Genomic DNA, 15,419 nt, shown 5'->3' with positions numbered 1-15,419 from the left:
GGGTCGCGACCGGGGCGGGGGTCACGGAGAGCCCGCGGGCCTAGCGATGGCGGCGTCGGTGGCGAGGTCCGCGCTGGCGGCGCGGGCGGGCGTGGGCCGGCACGTGGCGTTCGTGCGGAGGATTCCCTGGACCGCGGCCGCCAGTGAGTGACGGTGGGGCCGGGGTGGGACGCGTCGCCCGCGCGAGGCCTCCGAGCTCCGCTTTCTGCGGCGCACGGGAGTCTGAGCGCGCGGCGCTTGCCCAGGGAAACGGTTTTTTTTTTTTGCTTCTGAGCTGGCAGTGAACACCGAGAGATTGGGGGGGACAGTCATACTTTGAGGGTGGGGGACACGCAGGGCACGGCCTCCTGGGCTTCGGAGTGATGGGCCAGAGGTTTGTGAAGTGTGTTTGGAGGCCTGCAAGGCAGCGGCAGGGGCATAGCACAGTGCTAGCAGGGGGTTCTGTGCAGCGAGTTTATATGCAAGCTTTTTTTTTTTTTTTAAGATTCTGTGCTTGAAACGGGCTCCGTAATCAATAAGTCATGGATCCATAGATCTTTTCACGAGTACAAAAACGGGACCTATAGGACGTTTGGAGAAACCGCGGAAATCTCAATCCACATCCTTTTTGGTTAGCATGAGCCTTTGAGACTATATATATAGTCTATATATTTTTTTTTAACATTGCTACGATTAAAAGAAAAAATTTTTTTTGACCTAGTTTCTCTGGAGGTCCTGGGTTCAATTCCCAACACGCAGAAATGAGTAAAGATTCTTGGGGGCTGGAGTGATAGCACAGCGGTCAGGGCATTTGCCTTGCACGCGGCAGACCTGGGTTCCATTCCCAGCACCCAATATGGTCCCCTGAGCTACCATCAGGAGTGATTCCTGAGTGCAAAGCCAGGAGTAACCCCTGAGCATTGCCAGGTGTGACCCCCCCCAAAAAAAAAGCAAAAAAAAAAAAAAAGAAGTAAAGATTCTTGACTTGTCACTTTTGCTTACATGTGGGGGCCACGCCCAGCTGTGGTCAGGAGCTGCCCCTGGCTTACTGCTGGGGTGTCTCAGTGTTTGGGGCAGGTGAGGGTGTGGGCACCCTACCTTAGGAGGGGAATTGAACCCAGGCCTGGGCCATGCTTCTCTCCAGCCTTCTCCTCAGCCTCCTGTTACCTTTGTAGATGGGGATGTGTCAGATCAGCCACTCTCACTGCACTGCAGTGTCACTGCAGTTGTTCATTGATTTGCTCTTGTGGGCACCATTGTGAGACTTGTTACTGTTTTTGGCATATCCAATACATCAAGGGTAGCTCGGATAGCTCGGAGCCCTTGTAAGGAAAAGAATGGGAGGGGTTACTTCCACCCCTCACCCCTTCTCCTGGTTTTTTTTTTTTTTTTTTTGGCTGCAGCGATAGCACAGTGGGTAGGGCGTTCACCTTACAAGCAGCCAACATGGCCGACCCGAGTTCGATTCCTCCTCCCCTCTCGGAGAGCCCGGCAAGCTACCGAGAGTATTCGATATGCCAGACACAGTAACAACAAAGTCTCCAATGGAGACGTTACTGGGCCCGCTCGAGCAAATCGACGATCAACGGGAGGGCCTTTACCTTTACCTTTACCTTTTTTTTTTTTTTTAGTGGTTCATTGATGAGTGCAGTACTCTGGGCTTACTCCTGGCTCTGCTCAGGAATTACTCCTTGCAGTGGTTGGCCACAATAGAAAGAGGCTTGATCGTGGGCAAGACAAATACCTTCATTCCTATAAACTGTTTCTAGGTTTGGGGCTGGAGAGGTTTTTTTTTGTCTTTTAAGATAAAAGTAGTTGGGTTTGACCGGGATCTTAAAGGATAGTTAGAAGTTAGGAGAAGATCGATTTCAAGAGAAAATCTGACATTTCCAGGGGGAAAGGATGAATAGAAATAGAGGGATTCGCAGGACCTGGCATTCCATTTTCTGTCCTTGAGAGTGACTGGGCGTCCATGGGAAACACAACAACACACTTTAGCGTGCCGTTTTCCCACCTCCCACTTTAAATCCGGGAAGGGAAGGGATTTCACTGGGTAACTGACAAACAACACACCAAATTGTGGTTTTGTCTCAGGGATAATACTCCATGTACCTTGCATAATACACTTGCATAATACATAATATGATGAAGACACTCCGTGTTTGCTGGGTCCGAAGACAGCTTCTGTAGTATTAACTCCCCACTTTGCTGCTTCCCCTGACTGGCACATTTGCCTCCTTTGGGGTAGTCTCGCGGCTGTTTCCTAGGTCCTCCTCAGGAGGTGGGAGGTGCCGGTGTTAGACCCTGGGTCTGAGCTGGGGAAGCTTGCCTCCAGCATCCTGGCCTGCTTCCTGAATCCTGAGGCTTGGAGGAAATCCTAAGTGGCGCCTCTTCATAAGAAGTCTGGGACCTTGAGGAATTCCTTTGATTTCTGTTTGCAATGGAGAATGGAAAATGTAAGAAAATACATTCATTATCTTTTTTGTGTTTTCCTTTCTTATACAGATGAGTTGAGAGAACACTTTGCACAGTTTGGTCATGTACGAAAGTGCACCCTGCCTTTCGTGAGTATCGCATTTTATTTTAATTAAAGGATTCATAAGATCAGGGCTTGCTCTGGTTCTGTGCTCAGGGATCACTCCTGGCGGGGCTCAGGGACTTTATGTGGTGCAGGGATTGAACCTAGGTCAGGCGGAGGGACATACATACCTGGCCCCCTCCGAGGTGCAATCACCTGGTATGGGGTGCAGTGACATCTCTGTGGTGTGCTGCTCTCGAGTCTCTGATTTTGATTTCTTGGGAGATTTCTTTGAATCTCTGAAGCAAGGCTGATAAATGAGCTTGTATGGCTGAGCCAGAGGTGGTTCGTGGGCATGCTCCCCCATACCTAGCTTTTGGCTGTTAAATTTCTCAGGAAACTCGGTCCCAAGTTGTTGGGGTCTGGCCAGAGGCACATTGGCAATTTTGGGCTATTAGAAAGCCTGAGGCACCATCAGGCTGCTGATGCACTCGCCCTGCAGGTACAGCCTGACCTGCTGGGCGGCACTGTACCTCCTTAATCTCACTTAAATGACTTTCTAATATACTAAGCTGTTTGCTGTTTTTTCCTTCTTGTTGGTGGTGTTTTGATTTTGGGTCACACCAGAGTGCTCATGGTTTAGTTCTGGTGGGCTGGGGACTCTGTGGGGTTCCAGGGCTCTGCTTGCATCCGGGCTCCCAGCACCAGGTACTGCGGTTCCTCCCTGCCTGGCTGCTCTGCAGGCTCTGGCCCTCACCCAGTCCCTTGGCTGCTTAGACAGTTATTTTTTTGTTTTCTTTTTGGGTCACACCTAGCATTGCTCAGGGGTTACTCCTGGCAGTGCCTGGGGACCATATAGGATGCTGGGGATTGAACCCTGGTCAGCCGCTTGCAAGGCAAATGTCCTACCTGCTGTACTATTGCTCCAGCCTGACTTGGATAATTCTTACTGAGTCTCCAACAGGGGAGCAGCGTCCTGTCTGTTTTGCGCGGTCATAGTTTCTGCCTAGACTCAGGAAGGACTTATCCTAGGAGGTAGTGGGGGCTTCGTGGAGACTGAGCTCTCATGATTCTGCACGCCACTAGGTTCTCGGGGAACCTGAGGTGGGTGGAGAGTCTCATAACACAGACTGGCAGAGAATACCTTATTTTAAGATTGATCCTTGATTGCCGTTTTGAAAGTGTTTCCTTCGCTTACTCATGATATTAATCTGAACTACTTTATCCTGCGCTGTGGGGTCTATTCTGTGGGCTTTCTAAGATTACTGGGCTTTCTTCTTTCTTTTCTGTTTTTTTGCTAGTGTGTTTGTTTGGGCCACATAGGGGCAGGGTGGAATGGAGAGCGGGGGTGCTCAGGCTATTCGTGGCTATCCTCTGGGATCACTCTTTGCAAGCTCAGGGGACCATATGTGGTGCTGGGGATTGAACCTAGGTCTTCTGCATGTTAGGCAAATCCTCCCTGCTGGCTTGATGCTCTGGCCCTGGTTACTGGGGTTTCTTGAGAGTGATTATTAATTCTTGGCTGAACGACACCTGCCTTTGAAAGATCTATCAGATCACCCTTATCTAGTGCAAGTGACGGTGAAAGCACACTTGTATTCAAATTTTTCAGACATTGATCTTCATCTTTTATTTCTCAATGGTAATTTGGCAAAAAAATTTTTTTTTCTCAGAATTGATAGTTTTCATTGAATCTAGCAATTCCATTTGTAACAATTCTACAGAAATGTGTAGGCAGGAATGTTCTAAGTGGCACTTTCCATTTTTCTAAATGATTTTTTAATCTTTATTGAAGTACTGAGATACAGTATTACAAACGATGATTCTGTGTATACTTGATTCTAAAACCAGAGTACTTGATTTCCTCCTGCAGGCCCCTCCCTTTCAATCTCCCCCTATGCTTTCCCCTAACTCAGTTCTTGGATCAACTCTCGCTTTCTTTTTTTTACTTACTATTATTAAAAACAATTTTTTTTTGGGGGCCGCACCTGGTGATAACCCCTGGCTCACTTCTGGCATTGCTCAGGGAACCAAATGGAGTGCTGGAGATTGAACTTGGGTCCGCTGTGTGCAAAGTGAGGGCCTTACCCACTGTACTATTGCTCTAGCTGCTCACTCTCCTCTTCTATTGCCTTTGGCCCTTTGTTGTTACCTGGCTGTATAAGTCTAACGTATGAAAGACATCATTCTCTACCTACCCCTTTTTTTGACTGACTTGACTTAGCATATGCTTTCGTTCCATCTGTGTCATGGTAAAATGCATGCTTTTGTGTTTTCTTAGTGCTCATAGCATTCCATTATGTATATCTACCACAACTTCCATACCCACCAGTACTCAGGATGTATTCCTAGTGGAGCTTGGGGACCATCTGGGGTGCCAGGGATCGAACCCAGGTTGGTCGTGTGCATGGTAAAAGTGCACTGTACCATCACTCCTGCCCTATACCACTACTTCTTGATCCATCCATCTGCAGTGGGGCATTTGACTGTTTCCGAATCTTTGCTGTTGTGGTAAGCACTGTGATGAGCATAGGTTGTGCATATATCCTTTTGAATTAATGTTCTCTATATTGGGGTAGGGACAGAGATTTGTTGTTACTGTGTCTGGCATATCCAATACATCACGGGTGGCTTGCCAGGCTCTGCCGTGCGGGCGAGATACTCTCGGCAGCTTGCCGGGCTCTCCGAGAGGGGCGGAGGAATCTGAACTCGGGTCGGCCATGTTGTCCGCTTGCAAGGCAAATGCCCTACCGCGATAGCACAGCGGTAGGGAGTTTGCCTTGCACGCAGCCAACATGGCCGACCTGGGTTCGATTCCTCCGCCCCTCTCGGAGAGCCCGGCAAGCTACCGAGAGTATCTCGCCCGCACGGCAGAGCCTGGCAAGCTCCCCGTGACGTATTCGATATGCCAGACACAGTAACAACAAGTCTCATGATGGAGACGTTACTGGGCCCCCTCGAGCAAATATTGGGGTAGATGCCAAGAAGTGAAATCACCAAGAGAGATGAAGGGGAGAGGAGGAGGAAGGGGAAGAGAGAGAGGAAGAGCAAGAGGGAGATAATCTCCCATATGTGTGATAAAAAAGAAACATTCTAAGGGAACAGCAAAGGTCAAAGTCTTCAGAAGAATTTGTCTGTAAAACTGAGTCAATGGGGATGTGTGTGGCAGGGGGGAAGTTTGAGAGGGGTCCTTTAGACACCTGCACCTCAATTTTTTATGATTAAAAAATAAAAATAGAATTAAAAAAAACTGGAATCACCAACGCAGTTTTCACCAGTGCATCTGAAAGAACTTAAAATGTTCATCAGTAGAATAGATGAAATAGCTATTCAGTGATGAAAAAGAACTTTATTTGATTGATAAAAAGAATGAGGTATGTGTATTATGGGCATAAAATCTTTCTATACACTTAATTTTACAAAATATGAAATTTGCATTTCTTGAACATTAATGGGGTTTCTCTGAAAAAAAAATAACATACTTAGTGGTTGCTTTTTTTACTTCTTAAAAGTATAAACAGAAATACTTAGGGCCTGAAGTTGAATCTTGGGTTTAGTTTTTTGCTTTTTGGGTCACACCTGGCGATGCACAGGGGTTACTCCTGGCTCTGCACTCAGGAGTTACTCCTGGCGGTGCTCAGGGGACCATATGGGATGCTGGGAATCGAACCCAGGTCGGCCACGTGCAAGGCAAACGCCCTACCCGCTGTGCTATCTCTCCAGGCCCGAATATTAGATTCTTAATCAAAAAAAGGCTTTAATTCATGGTGACACAAAATAAGGAATACATAAAAAGTAAATGTCTAGCCAGGTAGTTACAGGGAGTTTGAACATGTGCCCTGCTCACGACTGACTCCTGTTAAATTCCTGTTCCCACATACCTTCTCTCAAGCTCTGCCAGGAGTGAACCCCAAACACAGCTGGTTGTGGCCCAAACCCCTTTCCCCAAAATGAATTTCTTCTGAAATTCATTATGGAAGTCCAGGTTCCTATTTGAGATGCATGGTATCTACTAGCATTTAACAAATTTCTTATTGCCGTATAGAAATGTTTACACATGGAGATGCTTTAGAAATTGTTATATCTGAACTGGGGCTTCACCAGCACATTACCAAAAATTAGGTTCATACAAAGTTATCTTTTGAGTATAGGGTATTTCTGAAAATTTGGGGTTTTGGTGGTTTTGGGTCACACCTGGTGTGTGGCTAACACAAGGGCTAACTCCTTGTGGGCTTGGGAGAACATGTAGGGGACGGGGGATCGAACTTGGGTCAGTCGTGTGCAAGGCAAGTGCCACATCTGCTGTATTATATCTCAGGCCCCTAAAATTTGATGTTGAGGTCACAGCAGATAAGCTAACTTTAGTCACTTGATCACCCACGTAAGCTGTGTGCAAGGCAAGCGTCTTCCATCACTCCGTCCTTAAAGCTAGGATTTTAACATTTACTGAATATGCTTGTCACCCTATTTTGGCAGATGAAAAAATTGGTAGTTTGGGAGCTCATGGAAACATTCTTAAGTTCATGATTAATCTTTACTCTGAATTTTGAATTTTTAGGATAAAGAGACTGGCTTTCACAGAGGTATGGCCTGGGTTCAGTTTTCTACAGAAGAAGAACTTCATAATGCACTGCAACAGGAAAATCATATTATCGATGGAGTAAAGGTGAATATTTTTACATTATTTCTAGATAATGACCAGAAATTTAGGAGATTTGGGGTAGGGGGAAGGAAGGGTTGAGCAACACCTGGTGATGCTCAGGGAACCATAAGCAGTGCTGGGATTCCAGTTAGTGATGTCCCTGCAGCTGCATGCTAGGTGCCTTGATCTTTTTTTTTTTTTCTTTTGGCCACACTGAGAAGTGCTCAGGGATCACTCCTGCAGGAAATTGGGGTGAGGGAGGCCATGTGAGGTGTCGGGGATCTAATGTCCTACACTCGTACTATCGTATCATATAGGACTTGTACTATCCTTTCTGCCTCTTTTTAGTTTTTGGGTCCCACCTTGCAAAGTTCAGGGCTTACTCTTGGCTCCACACTCAGGGATCATTCCTGGCAGAGCTCAGGGAGTCATTTGGGATGCCACGGATCAAACCCACCTCGGGCGTATGTAAGGCAAGTGCCCTGCCTGCTGTTATGGTTCTAACCCTGTGCCTTACTCTCTCTGTCCCAACTTTGGGAGATTTGTAAGTGAAGTTTGTAAACTGTCAATGAATTGTAAATAAATTTTTTAAAATGATTTATAAGTGAAGAGCAGTATCCAGGCTGGGAATATGGTTCAAATGGTTGAGTCCAAGCATAGGATATATGAGGCGATGAGTTTGACCCTATTTACCTCATGGTCCCCCAAGGACTGGCAAATGTGCATCCTACTTGGAAAACAAAAGTGCAAACGGTAGAGTTGGGTTAAAATCTTGTTTTTTTTCTGATGTTCAGGAGTTATTCCTGGATTTTGAATCATAAATTTATTCCTGGTGGTGCTCAGGGACCAGTCAGGATGCCAGGGATTGGATCTGGGTCAGCAGCGTGCAAAGCAAATGCCCTTCTGGTTGTACTGAGTCCAGCCCTAGATCTGCAATTTTTATTACTTTTGGAGCCACATTGGTCTGCTCACTGCTTTCGACTCCAAGCCAGAGATGGAACCAAGCGTCCTGCATGCAAAGGTGTACGGTCCAGCCTGTTGAACTATCTTTCTGGCCCTGATTTAAAATTTCCAGTTGAAATTCAGGAAAAACACATAGCAAATTCTCTTCAAGTGCCAATTTTCAGTTTCAATACTTCTTGCAAACATCTTTTCTTTTTTTCCCCTTTCCCAGCTCCATGTTCAAGTTCGAAGACCAAAAAACTTACAAGCGGATCAAACAACCGATGAAGAGAAAGATTTTTGAGACTGTAACTGTATATTAAATAATGTAAAGAAAACGAAAGTTTTGTCTAAATGTTTTTAATTTGAAACAAATAGCTGCATCAAGCAAGAGCTTACTTTCCTCTGACTCCAAATCCAGATAGCGTAATAGGGGCAGATGTTATTTGGCAGGATTGTTCCCATACATAAACATCCTTCTCACTGTTGTTGGGGTAATATGCAGCCTTTCTTGTGCAAAATATTAACCCCAAAGTACTAATACACACACAAAAAAGTGGTCTTAATTTCACATGGGGTGGGGGGGAGTATGTTCTATAAATGCCAAAAGGTAGGACAAACACAACCCATTCTTTAAAAAAAATCAGCTCAAAGTAGAGTTTTCCACCCCCCATTTCTCGTAATAAAAAGTAGCACTGGGTTCTGACACCCAGATTTGGTTTTTATTCTGGTTGCTCATAGATAAAGTGTTGCCCTACATGACTTGCATCACATCACTGAGTAACACAGTTCATTCACTCCCAGAGAGGTGCGTCTACTCCTTTCGTCTCTTCTTGCCTTCGTGCTCATGTTCCTTGGGGCGGCTGCTATCTGAAGGTCTTTTTGAGCCACCGTGTTGTTTGGCTTCTTCCAAAAACTTGTCCAAACCAAAAGGATCTTCTTCAAATTGAACTGGTCCTTCTCGGCCTCGCTGCCTACGATCTGAACCAGAAAACTCCTTATCTGGAACAAATCTAGGAGAGAAGAGAAAGTCCTATGAACTACTTTATTTTCATTAGTGCAACACTGAAACTGAGTTGTGCGCTCTGGTTTGTACCTGTTGGTCTTTATTCTGGCTTCGAGGTCATCACCATACATATCCTTGTCCAAGTTTTTACTGGGCCTGTAAATGTTGTGGGCCATATCTTTACCACCTCTCCATGCTTGGTCGTAAACATTGTAAATTTCATCTTCTCCTCCTGCAAAACCACTGTCCATACCCTGAAGGAAAAGTGGCATTAAATAAAAATGTATTATTAAAAAGTGATGATGCTCAAGATAAATTCTTACTCAGTTACAGCTCACATTTTTAACAACCAACTGTATATTAAAAGAGATCCTGATAAAACACACTTGTACTAAGCGGACAAACTTAGGTTTATTACCATCCTTGAGTTTTTTTTCTGGGCCACACTTGGCTGTGCCCAGGGCTCACTCCTGGCAAGCTGCCATACTATCTCCAACCCCATCCCTGGTATTTTTTGTCTTTTTTTTTTTTTTGGCCGCACCCATCAGTGTTTTGGGATATCTCCTGGTTTGGGCTTAGGTGACCACACAGGCCAACCCAGGCTTGATCCCAGGGTCCCTGAGCCTGCCCTGAGTGCAGTCAGGAGTAAGTCCTGAACACTACGTGGTGACTCAAAAACCAAAAATAAATAAAAATAAAACATAAAATTCCCAAGTTTATTGTGGTTTATAGTATAAAATTTTTTCCCCCAAAGATCTTTGTGGGACACTGGCTCTATTTTAGAAACCAAAGACTGACCCGCCAGATTCAAATTTCTTGGTATTTTTTTTTCCATAAGTGTCTCAAATCTTAGCCAATTTTAAGGGTCTAAAGTGGGGCTGTCATCTCACCAGTCTTTATATATTACCTAATTAATGCCTTAGGGTCCACCTAACAGTGCTTAGTGTTCTGGGGCTGCCCCTGGCACTGATTTAGGGACTCAGCGGTGCCAGGAATTGAATAAATGCCACCCTCAGAGCCATTTCCTCAGTCTCCAATTTTACCTGCCTTTTAAACTATTAACACAAATCTAATTTTTCTGTCGTCATGCAGAACATCTTAGGATGATCCAAATATGTAGCATTCATTTTCTTTTCTCTGAGGTGTGGCACTCTTGTCAACACTTAGATATGCTATTTTTAAATTCCTCATACCTTGGTTTGGTTGAAGAGCCTCTGGTCGTACTGAACATCATTGGAAGTCCGAGGGTTGGGCACACCGAGTGCAATAACTTCACTGATATCTCGGTTTTCGTTTCTCTGAAGTTTAGACCTGTTTAGAAATGCACATCATTAATGGAAAACTCAACAAAGACAAGCTGAATTTCAATTTACAGCCAATCTCGGAGGTAAAGGAAATGAGTCCTCTTGTGAACGGAAGGTCTTTGACAATGCATAATCAGGTACAAGACTGTCAGAAGAGGCAGGTTTACAATCGGGCTGTCCTGGGAGCTGAAAGAACTGCCACATGACTAATATGTGAATTGGAAGACTTCAATATTTGTGATCATCTAACAACCCGTGCTGCGAAAGAAACTGCGACGGTCTATAGTTGTGATTATGAGGGTGGTGGAGGGGACTGGATACAAATTAGATGTATCCCATGAATCACTGTCAGTAAGCAAGCATTCGGTAATTTTTTTTATCCTGCTAGAATTTTTCTTTGAGGTTGTGGGGGGTTTGGAGGTCACACCTGGCAGTGCTCGGGGGCTCTGATGAGGTGTCATGTGATCAAACCCAGATCTACTGTATGCTCTCCAGCCCTCTGAGCTACCTCCCAAGCCACGCTCCTTGATTTCAAGAAAAACTTGTCAATGACTGGATGATTCAGTGTATGTTTTGATGTTTGGATTAATTCCCTTCCTATCAGAGTAGAATGCAACCCACACACAACAGAATCATTACTTATTTTACCAGAAGCTCAAATTTTAAAATGATTTCTATAGACAACCTGACTTCATTCAATCACAAGTTCACAGCTTTTCTGCTATCATCTCTCATAGCTACTTAACTAGTCTTAAGGGCCCAATTAGTCTACAGGAACATTCTGACTTACAGCTTAGGAATTTCAGATCAGTATTGTTATTAATTGCACATGTTCACAATTCATTAATTTCTTTTATACTGTGGGTTTATCCATAACTCCTAGTTCATATATTTTATTTTCAACTCCAAAGGGACCAAATAAATATGCATTAGACAATAAAGAACACCTTTGTAAGAATCTTTATTTTTATTTTGGTCTTTGGGCCACAACTGAAGTATACAGGACTTAATTTGCCTCTGAACTCAAGGGTCTTTCTTGGTGGGCTTGGGGAACCATACGTGGTGCCACACGGATAGAACCTGGGGTTGGCTGTGTGCAAGCCAAGTGCTCTACCTATTCCCTCTTATATTTATATATTTTATGTTTAAGAAATAATTTGAAAAAAATGGAATTGAATCAGATCACAGGCAGATGAAAATCAATTTATTTAGAAAAATATGCTTTATCTATGTATTTAAATCTAAGTCAGAATCCCACCTCCACATTATAGCATTTCTTTAGCTTCTCAGAACTTTAGCTTTTGTTTCATGACAATCTGCACTTTATTCTAAGTCTCCATTCATATATTCAGTTTGTTTTATACAAGTCTGTACAAGAGAATTTTGCGAATATTCTCAAGCCACTTTATATTATAGCTTTATCTTTTGAACAGACTGGTCATGAGAAGTAGATTCTTTAATTTCTTTTTTTGGGGGGACCAGAACCAGCAATGCTCAGGAGTTACTCTTGGCTCTGCACTCAGGAATTACTCCTGGTGGTGCTCATGGGATGCCATGGATAAAACCCAGGTTAGCCACATTGCAAGGAAGCACCCTACCTGCTACACTGTCGCTTGGCCCCTAAATTCTGCAATTCCTAATAAAACATAATTCTATCCTACTATACTCAGTACAATATTCTTTATGTAAAGGGACTTCAAAAAAGTGTGGTTTGTTTCTTGTCTAGAGGATAGGTAAATAACAAATGTCTCACCACCATTTGAACTAGGAACATAACAAATCAGAACAGTCCTATCCACTGGCACCCCATTTCTTGCCAAGGGGGCCCACACTTGGCAATACTCAGGAATACTCTATGCTGTGGTGAGGAGGGGGTATGCTAGAAATCAAATGCTGGCCTGCCTCATGCAAAGTATGAGCGCAATATGGCACTTCCACTATTTTCTTTACAGAAACATGATCTCAATTTCCTCTTATTCATCCCCATCACTGTCAATTCTAGATACTCCACAGGTGACAGAAGAAAATGTTGCTTCTGGGCAACAGACCATTTTTCTGCTTAAGACTAAGTAGTTAAGTGAAAGAAATTAAGTTCAGATTTATTAACTTTTCAGACTAAAGAGGAAAGGGACTGAAAGTAAAACCAACCTTAGTAGACTAACGTGCTCTCTATAAAGGCACTCTTCACTGAAATTCATCTTAACGCCATCTTCCTTTTTCATTCTATGCCCATCTCAGACCCCTGTGAAGGCCACCCTGGCTTACCCAGTGGGGCAGCCCTGGGAGAAAGAGGCAGGCTCCAAGATGCCTGATGTAAAGTGAGCCTGGGGATGGGTGGCAGTGTAAAACTCTCTCCTCTCTAAGCAGGAGCCAGGATCTTGCTCCAAACACCAGTACTGTATCCATGCCTCAATCTTTTAGTGATATTCTCAGAGGATGAAGAGGGACCCCAGACACTCCACGCCCATGACCCCACACATGCAGAGACCTCAGACACTCATCACACACACACAACTTTGCACCTACAAAGATGAATCCACCAGCCAAAATAATATGTGCGCGTGCACACACACACACACACACACACACACACACACACACACGCACACGCACACGCACACGCACACACAGATTGCAAACTTAATTCTATCTCAGCAGGATCTCACATTCTTTGACAAGTGCCCTTCCCGCTATACTATCTCCACAGACCCATATTTCTTCAGACTGCCACACATGGAAAAGTCCAGTTAGAATACCCACCTGCATGCCCCCCACCTCCAGAGGTCCAAAGCACTTCTCTCCAAGATAAATAGGGACTCCTGATATAGGAGTCCCAAAATGGGGGGACCCTAAGAGGCCTCCTGCCCTGAGGTCCTCCAACATAAAGATTGTTGCGCAGACAGATGGAACTTAAACTACAAGTTTCCCCTAGATGTCCCCCACAATTCCTGTGGACACCACCCCTCTTTGACTCTTCATTCAACCATCACTGCCGTGCCATGCAAGCTTCCACCAGAAGCCTTCCCAATAGGCTGAGCACCAGAACAGACACCCAGGAAACTGGCTGTGGGCACACGATGAGCCCATGTGGCAAGGGTGGTTGGTGAGCACCAGAACCTACCTTTTATCAGGTGCTGCCCTGGAAAGATTCCGGTCATGCTGTCTCTCTTTCCGCCTGTCATGCCGGATTTCATCTCTCTCGCGTGCCTCTCCATCCTCTGTAAGCAACAGACAGAACTGGAATTACTTCCGCACTTTCCCATTTATACTTGGAACAAGAGAACATTCTTTATTTACCTTAGAAAACTCCAAGAGCAAATGTGTATGAGGTAAAGCATACTGAACCTCATCAAAGTAGTAGACTGATAGAGGGACAGATAAGACAGATGGGTAGATGTCCGATAATGTCAATTTAGTAATGTTAACTATACAAAACAGCTGTAGAGGGTCACTAAGATGCTCAATGGGCTGGAACACATGCTTTGCATATAGAAACCCCAGATTCAACCCCTTGCACAGAGTCAAGGTCAGCCCTATCTGAAACAGCAGAAAAAGAATAGCTAAATATGCGTCTTAAGTGATAGCACAGTGGGTAGGGCGTTTGCCTTGCACGCGGCTGACCTGGGTTTGATTCCCAGCATCCCATATGGTGCTCAGGAGCAATTCCTGAGTGCATGAGCCACAAGTAACCCCCGTGCATTGCCAGGTGTGACCCAAAAAGAGAGAGAAAAAAAAAAGAACTATAAGCACTAGTGGGGGGCCAGGTTTGAGTCATACCCGGATTTGCACTGTTTCCAAAGAATAGACCGACACCTCCTCTCTCAGAGCGTACAGAGCAATTAGGTTAGTTGCCCAGACCACTTTGCTCATCTGATCATGGAAACAGGTTAGGGTCCCCACACCAGATCACACTGCTCTTCTGGCATAGAAATAGGATTTGAAGCCAGACAGGCTGACCCCAAAGCTCTTTCTCTTGACTATACTATGTATACCTTCAGCTTAGAAAGGATAGATTATTTAAATAGACATATGCACCAGGCAGACTTCAAAATGCAGCAAGCCCGTGTGGACCATGAACAACAAACTCTTCATATTAATTTACATTTAGATACTTTATATATAGTGTACTAAATTTATATGCAGTGAAAAAAGGAATTTCTAAAATGAGACCTACTGTTCACAAAGTAAATCAATTCAGCAAAGGGCATGTTCTACCTTTTTCCACGTGGGTTTTGATGCCAGCTCTTCTCTCTCTGGCTTTCTGGGCCATTTCCCTCAGCTTCTCTTCATGTTTCTCCTTTTCTTTTTGAGCCATTTTTCTCTCTACTTGAGCACGCATTTCCACAGCTTCACGAGCCTGTTATTAAAGTCAGATATTAAAACTCCCAGATTAAATAAATTCCATTTTAAAAGAGCAGTTAATAAAGAATTCTGATTTGTAACTGCTAATTAAAACAAAAATTCCTGTCCATGAAAACAGAGCTTGTCTTAAAGACATCACAAACTTAGCTTTTTTACTCTGGAAATGCATTAGATGTTGAAACCAGTGACCCAAATCAATTTTATAATGCAGTGACTCAGTAAGCAGGGTAGGGGACATCTGTTCTTTGGGCTTTGTGGCCTAGTCCTAGTACATGAGAGCAAAGACATACATGGTTCTTGTCAGATGCCTGTGACCCATTTGCCCAGAGTATATGGCCCACAAAGTTGTTACATATCCAAACAGTCCTTGGCAGAAAAATGATAACCTGTCCCTGCACCAAAGCTTTTTGAGAATATGAAATGAACAAGATTTCAATGAAATAATTTTCAACATCAATAGCATATAAGAGTTGTTTTCAAAATCAATCAAGGCAATCAAGACAGTGTTAACCTATGACTGCAAGAGACAATTGTTTATAAAGGCTGCTTAGTGTGATACAGTTCTACTTCCTTCACAAGGTTATATATTAAAACAATAGCTGATAGAATGAATACCACTTTCTGAAGCACTCATTCAGTAGCATTAGAATGCCTTTCTCTGATCTT

General features: G+C 44.2%; 2 protein-coding genes across 2 annotated transcripts in view; one reads left to right on the top strand and one right to left on the bottom strand.

Annotated features, from left to right (window-relative positions):
* The first annotated feature begins 4 nt into the window (after nt 1-4).
* SLIRP (SRA stem-loop interacting RNA binding protein) lies at nt 5-8,410 on the top strand. The gene is made up of 4 exons (XM_056133382.1): nt 5-143; nt 2,485-2,543; nt 7,056-7,163; nt 8,314-8,410. Exons 1-4 carry the CDS (start codon nt 47-49, stop codon nt 8,383-8,385), a joined length of 336 nt encoding a protein of 111 aa, XP_055989357.1. The 5' UTR covers nt 5-46; the 3' UTR covers nt 8,386-8,410.
* Nucleotides 8,411-8,489: 79 nt separating this feature from the next.
* SNW1 (SNW domain containing 1) overlaps nt 8,490-15,419 on the bottom strand; it is a 28,236-nt gene continuing 21,306 nt past the window's right edge. Inside the window, exons 10-14 of the mRNA XM_056133381.1 lie at nt 14,607-14,748; nt 13,513-13,609; nt 10,281-10,398; nt 9,178-9,341; nt 8,490-9,094 (exon numbers count right to left, since the gene is read on the bottom strand). Coding sequence (XP_055989356.1) covers nt 8,896-9,094; nt 9,178-9,341; nt 10,281-10,398; nt 13,513-13,609; nt 14,607-14,748 — 720 coding nt within the window. The 3' untranslated portion in view covers nt 8,490-8,895. The remainder of the gene's footprint in view (nt 9,095-9,177; nt 9,342-10,280; nt 10,399-13,512; nt 13,610-14,606; nt 14,749-15,419) is intronic.

Source organism: Sorex fumeus, unplaced genomic scaffold (genome assembly GCF_029834395.1).
Source record: "Sorex fumeus unplaced genomic scaffold, SorFum_2.1 ptg000098l, whole genome shotgun sequence".
Taxonomy (NCBI): Eukaryota; Metazoa; Chordata; class Mammalia; order Eulipotyphla; family Soricidae; genus Sorex; species Sorex fumeus.
Note: the sequence above shows the minus strand (reverse complement) of the source record. Positions and strands in the feature narration are given on the sequence as shown.

Bases quoted from the DNA above. Each gene is read 5' to 3' on its own strand.
- SLIRP (XM_056133382.1), top strand. From the start codon at position 47: ATGGCGGCGTCGGTGGCGAGGTCCGCGCTGGCGGCGCGGGCGGGCGTG. The intron at 144-2,484 runs GTGAGTGACGGT...TTTCTTATACAG, and splicing joins TCCCTGGACCGCGGCCGCCA to ATGAGTTGAGAGAACACTTT. The intron at 7,164-8,313 runs GTGAATATTTTT...CCCCTTTCCCAG, and splicing joins ATATTATCGATGGAGTAAAG to CTCCATGTTCAAGTTCGAAG.